The sequence below is a fragment of the Maylandia zebra genome, linkage group LG11 (genome assembly GCF_041146795.1).
Source record: "Maylandia zebra isolate NMK-2024a linkage group LG11, Mzebra_GT3a, whole genome shotgun sequence".
In the NCBI taxonomy this organism is placed as follows: Eukaryota; Metazoa; Chordata; class Actinopteri; order Cichliformes; family Cichlidae; genus Maylandia; species Maylandia zebra.
In genome coordinates, this window is record NC_135177.1 from 21,591,604 (window position 1) to 21,608,166 (window position 16,563).

General features: G+C 42.7%; 3 protein-coding genes across 6 annotated transcripts in view; 2 read left to right on the plus strand and 1 right to left on the minus strand.

Annotated features, from left to right (window-relative positions):
- The window catches only part of adam22 (ADAM metallopeptidase domain 22), a 72,178-nt gene extending 69,424 nt beyond the window's left edge, over window positions 1-2,754 (plus strand). For both annotated transcript variants that reach the window (XM_004541329.5, XM_012924972.5), the window contains exon 31: window positions 82-2,754. In XM_004541329.5, coding sequence (XP_004541386.2) covers window positions 82-102 — 21 coding nt within the window. In that variant the 3' untranslated portion in view covers window positions 103-2,754. The remainder of the gene's footprint in view (window positions 1-81) is intronic.
- gtpbp10 (GTP-binding protein 10 (putative)) lies at window positions 2,748-8,596 on the minus strand. Of its 2 annotated transcripts, XM_004541327.5 has the most exons (10): window positions 8,437-8,596; window positions 7,423-7,616; window positions 7,198-7,289; window positions 6,925-7,069; window positions 6,752-6,825; window positions 6,572-6,624; window positions 6,352-6,459; window positions 6,185-6,262; window positions 5,931-6,054; window positions 2,748-5,646 (listed from the first exon to the last, which is right to left on the minus strand). In XM_004541327.5, the coding sequence occupies exons 1-10, from the start codon at window positions 8,467-8,469 to the stop codon at window positions 5,435-5,437; spliced, it is 1,113 nt and encodes a 370-aa protein (XP_004541384.1). In that variant the 5' UTR covers window positions 8,470-8,596; the 3' UTR covers window positions 2,748-5,434. The 2 variants fall into 2 exon arrangements, with proteins under 2 accessions (XP_004541384.1, XP_076746118.1); XM_076890003.1 differs by lacking the exon at window positions 6,752-6,825 and having other exon boundaries at window positions 6,983-7,069.
- Window positions 8,597-9,710: 1,114 nt separating this feature from the next.
- osgin2 (oxidative stress induced growth inhibitor family member 2) lies at window positions 9,711-16,308 on the plus strand. Of its 2 annotated transcripts, none has more exons than XM_004541325.2 (6): window positions 9,711-9,917; window positions 12,310-12,402; window positions 12,872-13,008; window positions 13,117-13,308; window positions 13,397-13,488; window positions 13,584-16,308. In XM_004541325.2, the coding sequence occupies exons 2-6, from the start codon at window positions 12,336-12,338 to the stop codon at window positions 14,764-14,766; spliced, it is 1,671 nt and encodes a 556-aa protein (XP_004541382.2). In that variant the 5' UTR covers window positions 9,711-9,917; window positions 12,310-12,335; the 3' UTR covers window positions 14,767-16,308. The 2 variants fall into 2 exon arrangements, with proteins under 2 accessions (XP_004541382.2, XP_004541383.2); XM_004541326.2 differs by lacking the exon at window positions 9,711-9,917 and adding an exon at window positions 10,025-10,126.
- The last annotated feature ends 255 nt before the right edge of the window (window positions 16,309-16,563 follow it).

Genomic DNA, 16,563 nt, shown 5'->3' on the forward strand with positions numbered 1-16,563 from the left:
GAAAAAGGAAGTGATGTGACCGACCAGCAGTAAACTTTGGGAGATGCTAAAAGGCTTCTCTTTCTTCTCTTCTATTTCCAGTTGTGGGAGACCTCAATATAACAGCTGTCTTGCCCTCTCTACACAAGACTATAAAGAACTACACATCTCTCCTTTTCTATGAATGAACAAACACAAAAATGATACAAAATTGACTCTAAGCGACTAAAGAGGAAAAAGAGAGAGCCCCACCCACCCACTGGACAGGAAACAGGCAGAGTTTGAGTTTGAGTTAATGTGACCAAGCATCTGCGAGGCCGTATTGCCAAACAGCCTCATTCAGTGGATCTCTACGTGACGATGTGGAGTCCCGGCAGAGACACCAGCTCCACATCCTCTCCAGACCAGCTGGAGCTCAGACTGAGCTGTTCCTGCTGTCTGCTTAAAGCTTCACCAACGCGACACAACCCCACCCAAAACCCCCACACCACCCTTACCCCTCTTTAGCTTGTCTCATGTCGTATTCACTTCAGCATCATCCCATCTGAATTGTACAGGCTCCTCTCTGAAAGGAGCTGTGGGAGCCAGGCCATCGCCGGATCTGCGTCGGATCATTTTGACGTGAATTACTGTAGAAACGCCAACACTGTATGCATGAGACGACCGTGTTTATCGGCAACTCCCTCCTACCGAAAAGACGAGACGGACAGCGGTCTGACCCGAAAGGAAAGCATGCAAATGGGGCTGTGATTTTATAACGTCTGTAGGCTTAATGCTTTCTCTCCACTAAAGGTAACTCATATTGTATCACCGCAACATGGACCCCACTCTGCTGTTCCTCCCTTTGGTTTGTGTGTAAATATGTACAGTAAAATACACACAAGAGTATGGGTTTTCTTTTGTTTTGAAAGACAAAAAGACAGAGAGAGAGGCATTTCTTTGTTTCCTGTTGATTTGTAGATAAGTTCAGAGACCCTGCAGTCTGGGTTTCTCCCGCTCTGTGACTGTGACCTGTATAGCCTTCTCCATCCACAGCAGAATGTGTGTTTATTTTTTACCTTAGCCACTATTTTCATGCATCTCTGTGAGACACACACACAGACATCCAGCGATGTTGACTGTGGCACATTAATAAGAGCGTCGCTAAGACCGTTCTCGATCGATATTAATTTAGCTACATTTTTATTAGTTTTACGTCCCGTTCCCGAGCGAAACGAACGGACGAGATGTGTTTGGCGTAGTTATAGATGTGCCGCTTGTCACTCACGGAATTTCCTGAAAATTTCCCAATGATGGTGACAAGGTGTTTGTGTGTTTGAGACGGCTGCACTCCCATTTTTCCAGTGGCAGCCACTTGAATGTGAGTAATTGAACATCTGGCTGGTGACCCGCCTCAGCCAGCATCTGGAAATTGACTGAAATGCGCATTTTGAATTTAGCTGTGACGACTGAGATATTTAGCCTTGTAAATGATTAACTATGCTGTACAGTGCTTGCTGTTCGAGCTTACGAAGACCCAACAGCATGACAGATCTATATCAGATTATTTCGCCGGTAGGCTCTTTATGAGGTCATAACAGGAAATGAGCATGTCACCGGATGAGTCTTTCCCCCCTATTGCCTTTTCCTGTTGTTTTTAATGGGTCTGTGTACCACAGTTGCTTGTAAAGCTCATGGCAGGTGGTTCAAAGCTAACTGTCGTGCCAGTGTAATTATTTAAGGTGGTTTCTTTTTTTTTCTGGATGCAAATCCCGCTCACCAACAAGTTCTTTGTACAGTCAGTGCTCTACACTGTGGAGAAACTGTTGTGTCAAGGCCTCATGTTTGTCATTTTACTGTTGTTAGCTTTTGTTCCAGTGTGGGCACTTTTACATTTGTAATTCATGTATGCATTAGGACTGTATAGGTAATATGAGCTTCACAATATTGGATTAATATTGCTACTAGTATCTTTTTTTTATTAAGTACCTTTGTAATGTTCACCTTTTCCCCCTCAGCATTATGTACAGCAGCTATTTAAACATTAATTAAGTGCATTATTGTAATTACGTGGGTTGATGAGTTTGATGGAGAGCATTTCGTTTCATCACCTTTGTCCTTTGGGGCCAATAGAAGCCGTTGTTCCTTACGCATGTGCTGATACGATGCTACGTGCTGATGTAAGGTTTGGACACATGTTGCTGTCTGGGCTCATGATTTGCCTTCTACCAGAACTTTCTTTATTTTTGTTCCTCTGGTCTTACTATCGGTGTCCAGCGGCCCAGTGATCTTTCTGGGCTTCCCCAGGCTGGGGAGAGCATCATTTCTGAGCTCCTTACAAATGTTTCTAACATCATAATACTGTGCAGCAGCGAGACATTTGTCCTGGTGCCTTGGGCAAAACTCTACAGGATTCTCCATCGAGGACGGCAGTAGTGATTTGGCAGGCAGTAGTGATTTGTGTGATTGTACAGGTGTTACTCCAAACATATCTGCCTCCGCACACAGCTGGACTGACCGATCCCTGCAGAGCAGCTGTCTGGCCAGAGACTTGAATGTATTTGTGTACCACCCAGTCTCAGCCATGCGTTCCCATCACACCAGAATCATCAGCACTCTGCTCCAGGAACCCTAAAGAGCCCCATATGTACTAATTCAGACACTGCAGTTGTCTTTTTTTATTTTTTAATTTGCCTGTATGCTGTACAGACTGATGATGCAAAAATCCCCATATTTTTTCCTCTTTATCATTCAGTATTGTAATATATTTAATATAAAATAAAACTTTCATCAACACCTCTGTCTGTGCAGACATTTGTATTATCTTCTGATTTCCCAGGATGGTTTGATAACCAGTTAATAAAACCTGATTCAGCTGAATGAGGGTTACATGACAGTTTAATTCTCAGTGTTATCAAAACATTTAAGTCACTCTGCACAATACTCCTCGGCCTCTTAGCATTTTATATACTGTAGTATGCTTTACATCTCTACCCTGTGTTGAGGTACAGACTGGGGTAACCCGAAAATCAGACTGTAAGAGCATCATAGTCTGTAGGTTTAAAAGAAACCTGACTCCACTGGTTGCAAATTATAGACCATATATTTACACAGACAGACAGACAGACAGACAGACAGACTCGCACGCACACACACACACACACACCTTAGTGAGGACATCTAATTGACATAATGCTTACCCTAACCATCAAAAATGAATGTCTAACCCTAAACCTAAATGTAACCCTGACAATAAAACCACATTTTGAGTCTCAAAAATGCCTTCAAATTCGTGGAGACGGGCACTTTGTCCCCATAAGTCACTGTTGGTCCCCACAAGTATAGTGGCATGCCAATTTTCTGTCATCACAAAGACACGCATGCACTGGCTACTTTATTAGGTACATCTCTTAAACTGCTTGTTAAAGCAAATATCTAATCAGCCAATCACATGGCAGCAGATCAATGCATGTAGACATGGTCAAGATGAATGCTGAAGTTGAAACAGAATGGGGAAGAAAAGTGACTTAGGTGACTTTTAATGTGACATGGCTATTGATCCCAGATGTGTTGGTTTGAGTATTTCACAAATAACTGATCTACTGGGATTTTCCCAACAACCATTTGAGAATTTGCAGAGGATTGACTAAGAGAAAATATCCAGTGAGTGGCAGTTCTCTGGGCTTAAATGTCTTTGTCAGCAGTCAGAGCACACCAAACCAAGGTATGCAGAAGAGCATCTCTGTATGAACAACACATCAAACCTTGAAGCAGATGGGTTACAGTAGCAGAAGACCGCATGAAGTGCCACTGCTGTCAGCTAAGAAAAAGAGCTTACTAGAATTCAACAAGAGATTAAACAATGCATGCTCAATTTCTACTGTGACATTCAGACAGTACGGTCAATTTGGCATAAACTGCATGGAAGCATGGACCCGCTCAGTGTTCTTGGGCAACCCCCAAGCACTGTTCAAACCCCATGGTCCATCTGAGTATTTGTGTTAGCAGATCTCAATAAGGTTGATCCCCTTTGAGATGTGGTGGAACAGGAGATTCACATCATGGATGTGCAGCCAACAAATCTGCAGCAGTTATCATGACAATATATAGCAAAATCTGATGACTGTTTCCAGCATCTTGTTGAATCTGCCATGAAGAATTAAAGCAGTACTGAAAGCTACTAATAATTAAAAAGGGGGTCAAACCTGATATTAACAAGGTGTACCTAATAAGGTGACCAATGAGTTAAAGACAACATACACGGCCGGTAAGATATCATCTACTGGTTTTGTACTTGACACTTGCATTTTTCTTTTGGAGCTTGGAGTGTCCATATTTAGTACTACTGTATTTTCTCATGCAATGCTAGCATGTGCACCCAGAAACTACATGGGTGCACTGCACAGACGCATGTAAACTTAGCACAAAAAGTAAGGAAATTTGTTAAATCGATTACATCTTTGTACTAAATGTTTGCTAGCAATAAAACCAAAAATCACCAAACACAAATTTGCTTCAAGTTTATTTGCTCATTTTAACTCGCATCCTTATAAAAACTAAAATTTCCCCCTGTCAAAAAGTTGAGTGAACCCTTAGCCCAGGCTGTACCTCACAGCAAACCATATGACTGATCGAAAAACAGTCAGGAGATCCAGTTCAGTCACTCAAATTAGCGGAAATGAGGCCAAGTGGAAAGGAACGGGTTACCTGTGTCGGTACACCTGCCAAGCAAAGCAACCAAACTCTTACCTTTAGGTCTTATCAGCGATGAAACTGTTTAGTTATAGCAAAGATTCACCCCCACTGGAATTACTTTGAACGGGGAAACAATGAGGACAAAACCCATTTTTGCATCAGGATGTGTTACTGCTGTTGAGCATTTTAACGTGGGAGTCTGTGATGACTGACTCACTGCTGGAGCCAGCCTCAATTGGTCATTACTGAGGTTCCTGCTTGGTTGCAAATTAAATCAGACTCTATATAAGCCTACAGCAAACAAACTATCTCAGTTAACATGTTCCTAATAAGTTTATGGCCTAAATCGCTAGTTTCAAGTTTTCTGCAACACTGCATGTTCTTTGAATTGTAGATTATGCCCCCATTTAAAGTGAAACAGACGATGCAGCTGAGTATGCACAAAACATTAATCGATAATAATAAAAACATTTTAAATCGTAGTATGAAACTGAATATATTGTATTTATCATTTAATGTAGTCATCTTGACTAGAATCCTTTTATGCACCAGCCTGTGAATTTCTATGATATTCACAAAGTTTTATCAGCCTTATACAACACATCACTTTTAAATAAATAAAGATGGAGTTTGCATCAGTCAGTGAGAATTTGATCATCTCCAAGCAGAGACCTCCATCACTTGTATAAATTGAAGTGGTTTTGCTCTCCCAGGAGCTTCGTGGTAGAGGATGTTTATCTGCAAAGTCCTGCGTGATGATGCTTGATGTCGTCTACGTTACTCACGCACGTCCTTGTGACTGCTTCCTCAGTGCTTGCAGCTTTTCTCGATGAGTGGCTTTAACTTCTAAGGCTGCGTCTTCATCGAGGGACTGTCGAACGCAGCTCTTAAGGTGGCTGATGCCAAACCCGGTGATTGCAGAAACGGGAACCACGTGTCTGAAGGTCAAATAGTTCTGTGGTATCATATCTTCAGGGAGCAGATCAGAGAACTCTGTACAGGGGAAAGAAAAGGAACAGAAATACTCTCAAAACCAATTTTTCCTCCCAACAAACTGCAAAAATATGCTCACATAAAGGAAGTTCAGATGCATGAAAACGAAAAAGTCATCATGCCGCTTGTGTCGATATCTGACAGAGCAAACGGCATGGCTCAGACAGAGCCAGAGAAATGTTTGGAACAGACTAGGACGCCTGTGAACCCTGGAAGTAGAAATCCGTCTTCAGTCTTTTCTCCTAAATGATTTTTCTACTCATAAGTGCTAATTCTAGTCTAACCTTCTGGGTTTTGTAGTTGCTCCTTCAGCTCTGCTAGCTTGTCCTCAGCATCAGGCAGGTCCATCTTATTCACCACCAGTAATGCAGGCTTTGACAAAAGCTCCTCTTTATACAACTCCAATTCCTTTAGGCAGCAGTCAGAAAGCAGAGGAGAACGAGGGACAAAAAAATAAATAAAAGGAGCGAAGATTGAGTCAGGAGATCAGAATGAATATCTAAAAACTAGTCATCAGCCTTTGCAGCTTCAGGCTCACCTTGGTTAGAAGCTGCACAGCTTCGAAGGCTGACCTAAACGGTGTTTTACTTGCCAGCTGAAAACCACAAACATCGACCTGCATTCAGACAAAATGCAAAATTGTCATCAGAAGCAATTTTCACCTGGTTACACCGAAAGCAAAAACAGTTTGTGTTAGTTACGCACCACAAATAACAGCTGCTTGGTCCTCTCCACGTGTTTCAGAAATTTGTGGCCCATGCCTTTGTTCATGTGAGCCCCCTCAATCAAGCCAGGGAGATCAGCAACAGAAATCTACACCCGCCCCCCCAAAAAAGAGCAAACAATCAAGTAAGCCAAGTAAAAAGAAAAAAGAAATGTTTTCGCAGACAGTTACAGCACAAGGCAACACGTGGAATTCTTGTACCTGCTTATAATCGTCATATATCAGTTTGCCAATCTCTGGTTTCAAGGTTGTGACTGTGAAACGGCAGAAAAATATTAAAGTTTAATGAAACACAGAATTATTTCTTCTTTCAAAGCATATTTTTAGAATTTAAAAAAAGACACGTTTTCTTTTTCTATATGCGTGTGGTTGTCTTCTCACAAGCATAGCTGGCAATCTGAGGCGTGGCGTTAGACAAGGCTGTCAGCAGAGAGGACTTTCCTGCATTCGGGAACCTGGTGTTGATTTAACAGAACAAAATCAGATGTTCCCCTTTGCTAATCTGAACCTCAGCAGAATTCAGTTAGTGTGGTTTGTTCCCCCTCTATTCTCACCCCACAAGGCCCATGTCTGCTATAAGCTTGAGGTCCAGTCTGATGTGTTTAGCCTCGCCTTTACTGGGCTGAAACGCAGAGTACAGCGAGCCTCCTGATCCTCCTTTTGCCACCATCACACGATCGCCCTCCACATTCAAGTCACCTTGTAAGAAGAATGGTAGAGGAAATAAGAAGCTTCACAGCAAAAGTCAGGTAGCTACTGCACTGGCAGTTCTTTTTCTGTTAGAAAAAACAAGATTCACATGACTGACTGTGAAAGATTTGACGTACCGAGTGTTCTGCTTTCATCAGTGGTGACGGTGATACCGACAGGAGCAAGGATCTCCTTGTCTGCCCCTCTTTCTCCTTTCAGAGCTCGAACGCTGTTGATAAAAGAGATCCAAACAGCTCTCACCCTCTCGTGCTTACAGGACTATTTCAAAACCTCTATGAAGGTCTGAAAAATAGACATTTTTTAATGATCGACAGAATTTAAAATAAAAATTGTATTTCTACCCGCTGTTGGCTCCTGCGTCCGCTACAAAACGTTTTTGTGGGAATTTGTCCTTTATCCTTTTTAAGGTCATGTTCTTCGTCGCCACCACCCAAACATCTCCCCCTTTCCCTCCTTGACCTCCAAGACGGGGTAAACCCATCCCTCCACTGCCTCCACGGACATACAGCCGCAGATTGTCAACAAAGTTTCCATACTGCAAAGAGTCAAAGACACAGACTGGTATTAAGAAATCGAAGAACACCAGAGATCCTAACAGGCAACTTCAAGTGATTGAATCTTTCAAAAGTTTTACTGACATCATTTACCAGAGTGCGACCTACATATCTCACAAGAATAATGAAATCTGACAGCAGCTTGAGCATCCTTCCTATTTTCTTCAGTCCACTCAAGCTAAACAGTAACTCATATATATTTTATATATGAGTTTAAATATACAAATATGTGCCTATGTATAGTCTATAGGGGCTTTATTGTTGTTTTACTGTTTACTTGATGTACTTTATTTGTGTGTATGTACTTTATTTTGGTAACATGACGTAGTCTATACAGAAAGCTGTTCTGGGTTGACAGGTGTATTGATCAGTGGCGCATTGATGAGCAACTAGAGTGCTCAAAAACTCCTCGAGGATGGCACGTTCATATATGTGCAGCCACAAAAAAGGTTAGCCACGCCTCCCAGCACAATATCAGGAGTGTGGATGAGACAGCAGGAAATTGATATTTACTCAAGGAGAGCTGGACAGGGCATCATCTCAACAGCAGGACTGGTGTCTGCCCCTCTGTGTGAGGAGGAGAGTTGGCAGAGCCCTACAAACAATCTCCAGCAGGCTGCTCATGTGCAATAGCTATAGAGATAGTTGGTGTATCATCTAACATACCACATGAGAGACAAACACGATTACTGCTTGGTGTATTTAGCGTTGACAGTTAGCTTTCCAGCTAATGTCAAAAACCGTATAATATCCCCCGTTAAATATGTGACATTCAGAGTACAAATCTTCTATAGCACTCACCTTCCGTAAGCAGATCCTAGTGATGTGAACCATCTTCAGTGGCACTTATTGCCACTCTTAAGAAGTATTTTCGCCAAAGCTAACTGCTAGCATACGTACATGTGTTTGGATCGGGGACAGGAAGTAGTGGTTCTTTTCTCTCCGCTTATTGGATGATGAAGCGGGGAGGCGGGGCTCCCATTCTCACTAACTGTGAATCAACTTCACCTTAACCAGGGATGTGTCAAATGGACGTTTCCTTTATCTTAAGAGCAGAGGGAGAATCAGCGGTTTTATAAGTGATTATGCAAGCTGTTAAAAGAAATTTAAAAAGCCAAATTGTTTGTATATATTTTTAACAAAAGGATAAAATCTATTCTTCCAACATTTTATTTTATTTTATTTTTGCCTTTGCCACATACTGGTTCAGAATGAGCTTGGTCAACAAATACTAGTACAAAAAACTGATGACGAATGACTTATTGATTTGTATGAATTTATTTTTAAGCCTGTTTTATGAGTGCATTTTTTTATCTGCTGAGGACATATATAAACTTTTAAGGATTATTTATTACTATGCTATATCCCTATAAAGGTAGTAAAGGTGTACTCAATTTTTCACACACTGCTTTCTGCATTTTTTAAATTAAATAATAACACTGTTTCGCGTCTTGGTGTTGATCTGAGGTTGTATTTGCCTAATTTTAGGACCTGCTAAGAATCAGATTTATTTTAAAATGTCCTGATACATTAAACATTAAGGAATGTAAGAGGGTGTACTTTGTTTTTCACAAGATTGTGTAATGTCTCTATGTGCTTTGGTCCTAGACAGTTTTCTCTTGAAAAAGAGATCTGAGACTCACTGAGACAACCTATTTAAATAAAGGTTTAATAGTGATAACAGTAAAAATAATAATATCGTTACAATAATAAAATAAATGTAGTTTTTCATCTAGAGTAACTGAAAATAGGTGTGTCACAACCTAAAACGCACACAGGCTGTATTGTCCAGAAATCTGGCAACTATGACCTACAGCACTGAATATTACCTTTAAAACTTCAAGAAAATGCAAGTTTCTAACCAAAACCATTCTCAATAAAAAAAATTCAAATTGTAAAAGCCAGATTTGATATTTAAGTCCTTAAATAATAAAGGCAGACCATAATATGCAGCTGTAGCAGGGATCACTGTCTGTCCTACATTTGAGCAGTGCACGTCTTATAAATAAAACTGTTCTCTCAGGTAAGCCCACCTAGCGGGCAGCAGTGTCGGCGGAGCTGCGAGGATGCTGAGAGAGATGCTCTGATCTTCCAGCTCTCCCCCGTGAGCGCGCTCGCGCGCGGCGGTGCAGAGATGCGCATGTGACGACGAAAACGAAGACGCAGTTTCTCTCTTTCACACTCTGCCACCAAGGCACACAGAAGATCTCCCCCCTCAGTGGACATTTGCACATCGATCAGATCTGCATACACCAAGTCTGCTCGGATTTAACCTCGCGGAGGTAAGGCTGTGTGTGTGCGTGCCTGTTCGTGTGTGTGTGTGTGTGTGTGTGTGATGACGAAAGAGAGGTTGGCTTATTATCTCTCACAAGACCCCAGACAGCTGGGTAGGTCCTCCCACCGGTGTCTGGCTATTTATACGATTTGAAACGCTGCCGTGGGTCGTGATAACTGGACGAGACCGGGAGATACTGACACACATCACAGCTCGGTAAGAGATCCTGTTACTGAGTGATGCGGGTGGCCGCATGTGTATGTTTGACCTAAATTATGCAATAATGGTGTAATAGCGGCTGTAGCATGTGCTCGTTGAGATTCAGTGGACGCAGGCTTCCCGGAGTCAGCGGTGTAGTGGAAGATATAAGGCTGCTGGTCCATGAGGATGGTGTTTGCGATCGGGTACCAGACTGCTGCATCATTCTTTCCATCCTTTAGCGCGTGCTGCAGCATCATCCCCGGATACCGTGTATAACCAGCCCGGCCCTGTTTTGAATTTAATCTAATTTTCTTAAGTGAGATGCAGACTGGTCCGTGCAAAATGATCTCAAGTTGCAAAGAGGAGGGTGTAGTTAAACCTGCTGTGAGACGTAGTGTACACATAAGGGTTTATACACACTAATATTTCTTAGCATGCTTTTCATTCCATTCCTGTGAAGCTGTAAAGGCTTAACACAAAGTTTCAGTTGTTTGTGGTAGGTAGCTAACAGTACATCGTGCACCATGTTCTAGAAAAGTATGGTGCGTCCTACACGCTGGCAAACGCGCACACGTAGGCGCGTACACGGGCTGGAAGAGAGTAAAACAAACCCCAAAAGGATGAAGCGCACTAACACCTGGGGCGTATTATTATTATCGTCACGTTTAAACTATGGATGTTGGTCTGTTCTGTGTTAAGGACTTGTGCTGTCGAAGTTTCACTGAACTTAAAACGGCGTTTTTGGATTATCCGAACTGGGGTTTTTTGTTTGTTTGTTTGTTTGTTTTTGCGCACTGAATGACATTATATCTGATCACAAAGATACAGTAAATGCAGCCCACAGATCTAGCTCCATGATTTGCTCATGATGCATCATGTGCTGCTGTGGCATCATGTAGAAATTATAGAGCACAGGTGCTCTGTGAGCCCTTGGAAGTGGCTTTTTACATTTTTTTTGTCCAGTTTTATTTGTTATCTGTTGATAAAATCAAACATAAATCCACTGTGGGATAACATAAGCACTGGTTTGTGCGTGAAATTTCAAACAAAAGAAAACAACTGCACACACGGGTGTTTTTGTTTTGTCAGATCAACCAGAGGCCTGAACAGTATCAGTCTGCCAACTGGGGGCATGGATACGGTATGCAATGTGTGGAATCCCGTTGCTTTTATTGAAGAGGGTAAATAAGCCGACAACCAAAGACAACTGGTTGGTCTATAGACACAGGTCAGACAGGGGGGAGGGAGAGAGGGGGAGACTGGACTTGAGTCAGATTGTATGGGCGGCGGGGAGTTTTAAGGGACATGTGCCAGACTTTTGGGATGTACAAAGGCAGTGTGGGCACTGTTTTGGTTGGTATGAAAGTGGGGCAAGTGGGCACTGGTTTGCTGTAGCCGTTGGGTAATGTTTTGGCGGGAGTGAGCGTGAGTGTGTATATTGGGGTGGAGGTGGGGGGGCTATGAGAGGAGCGGGTGTTCTGATGATTTGATCTGTCAGCATGCCAGGACCACATTCTCATCCTGCTGCCATTGAAAGGGGCGGTAAAGACATAAACAGGCCCAGTGGGATTAGGGCCCACTCGGAGGAGTGATCAGGGGGGATTTGCTGCCCGGCGGGCACACAATGGCACTGTCGCGTAACACACAAACACACAGTACACATGCTCAACGGCTACATTTCACAACAGACCCAGGCCTACATAAATCTGATTAGAAGTCCCTTTTGTCTGGAAAGCAGTGCCGGGGTTAACAGAGGCTAGCTCTGCCCCGGGCCATGTGCGGTAGGACGTGGGGTTTGTGGACACGGCGGGACGGCAATGAGAAAAACTGGGGGCATGCTGTGTTGTGGCGGGGTGTTTCCACGTGTGTGAAGCCCCAGACAGACAGGGAGGGCCATAGCTGTGCGTGAAAGCACAATAACAGGATGAATAAAGCCCCCCCCCCCCCAGTGTGTGTTTCTGAGTCAGCTGATGGTGGTCGACGGAGACAGGATCTAAGCTAACATAAGACAACAACAACTCTGACAGACAAAAAGACAGTATGCTGGTTTGAACCTGTTCAAATAATTTGACCCAGAAGCATGGAAACAGTGGGACAAAGAACAAATGAGGCTCTGCTTTTAGTTCACTACTGAATGGACGCAGCTACAGAAATTTCTAGAACTTTCTTCACATTTCTGTTATTCCTGTCCTCCTCAGTGCCGGCTCTGGCCCAGGCTGCAGCCATGCCTCTCCTGGAAGAGACCACTCTGCCACAAGAGCACCCACCCACCGTCCCTGTGGTCATCATAGGTAAACTTTTTGCCTGACCTTTCACTGGTTTAACATAACTAATACATCCTTCAATCATGCACACATTTTAAGGCACAAATCAATAGTTGGGAAAATCAGGACAAGATGCTCTTCACAGAAGACAAAAAAGAGAATAGGGAGGTCCTGTGTGAGGATCATTCCTTTTTTGTAAACGCAGCAAGATGAAAAACTCAAGCAATATAGTTGTTTTTTGTATGATAAGTATTGCTGGAGCTTTAACCTCTTCACATGTACTTTGAACCACTGAGTAGGCACAATAAGAAAGGTTTTGTGGCCAGTTCATCTATTTCTGTGTCATGTGCACCTTCTTCCATAAACATCAAGATGTTCATTGCAGGTTTGAAAACTGCTTAAAAAGCACACATTTCAACCTAACATGTATTATACATCACCTTGTGCCTCTTTGCAATGCTATCCTGTAATTTCCCAAATGTGGATTTATGTTTAGGCAACGGGCCATCGGGTATTTGTTTGTCCTACCTGCTGAGTGGATACAAGCCGTACTTAGACACAGCAACTGTCCACCCAAACCCAATATTATACAGGAAACTACAGGACACCAAGCATCTACCCATTACCGAACAGGTAAAAAAACAAAGCAACTACCAATCCTTGCTTATTTAAAAATGGCCAAAGTCAGTCTGGTACCTCATAGGCATGACTTTCCTCATTTATATATTTATTTTTTTACAGGATCTGGAATATCTGAGTGAAGGTCTTGAGGGGAGGTCAAGTAATCCGGTGGCTGTGCTTTTCGACACACTCCTGCATCCTAATGCTGACTTTGGCTACAAATTCCCTTCTGTCCTTCAGTGGAGGAGGGACAAGCAGCAACACATCCCACATCTGGTTCTGGGCAGGGGAACACCTGGGGGTGCTTGGCATGTAAGTAACAAACTTTGATCTTGATTTAAAGTCAGCCATTTTGTTTTCACCTGTATAATCTATGGCGTTCCCTCTCTCATCGCTTCAGGCAATGGAAGGCTCCATGCTGACTATTAGTCTTGGCATCTGGATGGAGCTCCCCGGGGTCAACTACAAAGACTTGACCAACGGGAAACGCAGGTAATGACAGAGGAGAAGGTTTACAGCAACGATATGGCTCAAGCTTCAGTTCGGTTCTGTACTATTGCTCCTCTTTGTATCTGTTGTTGCTCTAGGGATGTAACCAGTGACAGAGCCACACCAGAGGAGATCTCATCCTATTACTGTAACTATGTAAAGCTAAAGGGTCTTCAAAAGAACTTTGTTGACAACACCTACGTGACCTCCATCCAGAAACTCTACCGGGGGCATGAGGGAAAAGGTCTTGAAAACGGTCACACTCATCAAGGAGATGGAGGGGTGGGAGATGGAGTGAATGAGAGCTTTGAGGGAAATGGAAAAGTGTGCGTAATGAGTGGAGGAGGGGGGGCTCTCTGGGAAGTAAGGGGATACCAGCAGGTGCAGAACGACACTCACGTCCCTTTCTGCCTGTTTGCTGAAAATGTAGTCCTGGCCACTGGTGCTTCCGACTCACCAGTTCGACTGGGTGTAGAGGGGGAGGATCTGCCTTTTGTGTCCCACAGTATCTCAGACCTAGGCTTGGCAGTTAGCCAGAGGAAACTGGATAAGAACTCCGATCCCGTTCTAATCGTGGGTGCTGGTTTAAGCGCTGCCGATGCAGTTCTGTGTGCTTGCAACAGCAACATTCGAGTGTTGCATGTTTTTCGCAAGAGAATCGACGACTCAGACCTCATCTTTAAGCAGCTTCCCAAGACACTGTACCCAGAGTACCACAAAGTCTACAACATGATGTGCTCTCAGGCTTACACAAACGTGGCTCCCTCTTCTGTTTCTAACAGACCCCAGGCAGTTAGTATTGCCTCTTCAGTATGTGCCAAGATGTGCCCAAAGCCTCAGCTTGCTGCGGGTAATGTGGCTGGTAACGCTAGTATCAACCTGTTTCCTGACTACACCAGTTTCCCCGAACACTGTGTGGTGTCCTTCCAGTCTGACATGAAGTGTTTGCTGCAGGGAAACAACTCCCTCAAGGCATTCAAGATCTCCATGGTCCTGGTTCTGATTGGGACCAACCCAGACTTATTTTTCTTGAAGGGGCAAGGCCAGTACCTGGGTCAGGATCCAACAAGACCCATCTCCTGCAAGCAAAATCCAATAGATATCGACCCCTACACTTTCGAGTGCACCAAGGAGCCAGGTCTGTTTGCCATGGGGCCACTGGTGGGTGACAACTTTGTTCGCTTTTTGAAGGGTGGCGCGTTAGGCATCGCCTCCTGTCTGCTGAAGAGACTCAAGAAGAAAGGGAAGCTCATCAGCAACGGAGGAAACAACATAATGTGAAAACACGATGAGGAAAAGAGTTTGACACGTTGATCTTAGGGCACACATTTCAAACCCTTTTACCATGATATAAAAGGTGAGGAGAAACTTTTAATATATTTTCTTCATTAATGCAGTGTTTTCTCATCAAAGCTAAAGCATTTTTACAACTTTTTAAGACCAAAAAAAGACAATGGTTGTACTTTAATTTGTTTCTAACGAAACAAAAGACAACTTTCAAGAGTCTTTTCTGACTTCATGTGAAGTCCCCATATGTCCAAGCTACTGTGTGCCAACGTTTTCTAGTCAGTCTGTAACCTCATAACTGAACAGGACCTTACACTCATCAGGGTTATTTATTCATTCACCATGTGTCTTCAATTCATCTACTAACAATGCTTAACTCGATGTTGTATCATGCTTTAAATCTTTTTTTAGCTTAGCTTGTAGGGAAAACTAAAAAATAAAGGACACTTGTTAATTCCCATCCAACTTACTGATGTAAGTGATGGTTTTGTGGTCCGACTTACAAAACCTACAAACTGGAATTCAGCCACAAGTAGTGTTTGTTCTATGACATGCTGTAACCCAACAGTTTCATGGCTACAGTCACACTAGGGAAAATAGAAATGTATTGCAACTATCTGCAATGAACTTGCAATTGTGTTGCCTTTGAGATGGTTGCTTTGAAAATGGGGACCAGGTCTGCAACTACTCGCAATCAGCTGGTGTGTTCAAAGCAACTTTGTGAGTGACCGAGCCAATCTGGGATCAGTTTGGGTCAAGAAGGAAATCATGCGCAATTTGTTTGTGATAATACAGAGATAAACTGTGAAAAATCGGTGAAAGTCTCAAATCTGTTGCCACTAAAATATTTATTCTCATTCTGGATGGTGGTGCCACCCAGAATGAGAATCTGTTGGGGCTTTGGAGGTGTCGGCATCATATCAGGGCTCTCCAAATTATCCAATGCAGGGTGTGAAATATGGGGAAAAAAACTGAGGGGAATGTTTTGGGGGTTTGTTCAATGAAAAATAATCCAGGAACCACCTATTTACTCTGAACCCTGTCAGAGTATTTATTATTTATTATACCTGTCAATGTAATTTAGTGAATTCAGAACTTAAAACACCACATGGCAACCTGCGCAGCCACCTTGCTAGAAGTTTAGTATGTTCAACGCTCAGCCTCTGGGTCTCCACTTGGTTGCTGACAGAAAAATAATTAAACCCAATCACCAGTGACCACAGATCTTTCCTTGTTGTAATGAGGTTGCCATCATATTTTTACTCTAGTGTGACTGAGGCTTCAGAAGTCCTAATGTTCCTGATTGTTGAGCCTGCTACGGGAGTTTCTGCTTTTAGCTGCTATTGCAGGTAGTTGGAGCTATAGTCTGATAAATTTGACCTGTTGCTTCAGTTATACTGCTTCTCCAAGGTTTTCTATGCAAATAATTTAAAGTAGATCTGAATGTATTCTTGCACATCCACTGCTAATTTTACTGTTTGGACTCAAATATCATGGAAAAACTTAGGTTTATTAAAAGCTCATTCTGGTGTTTCACATTTTTCTCCTTTTTAAGTATTGTCAAAGTCAGTGTGTGAAACACCTCAGCCAAAAACTAACATTATTTTTGTTTAGATGCACGCTTCCTATCTTTACTCAGAGAATTATTTAAGAAAACATTCACTGAATAGGAAAAAAAAAAAAGAAACACCAGTATGAGTCTTTAACTTTACCCTTGAAAATAAATGGCAATTATATATTATTAATTCAAATCTCGCTAAAAGAGTAATGAGTCTCGCCTTGATAATGTAT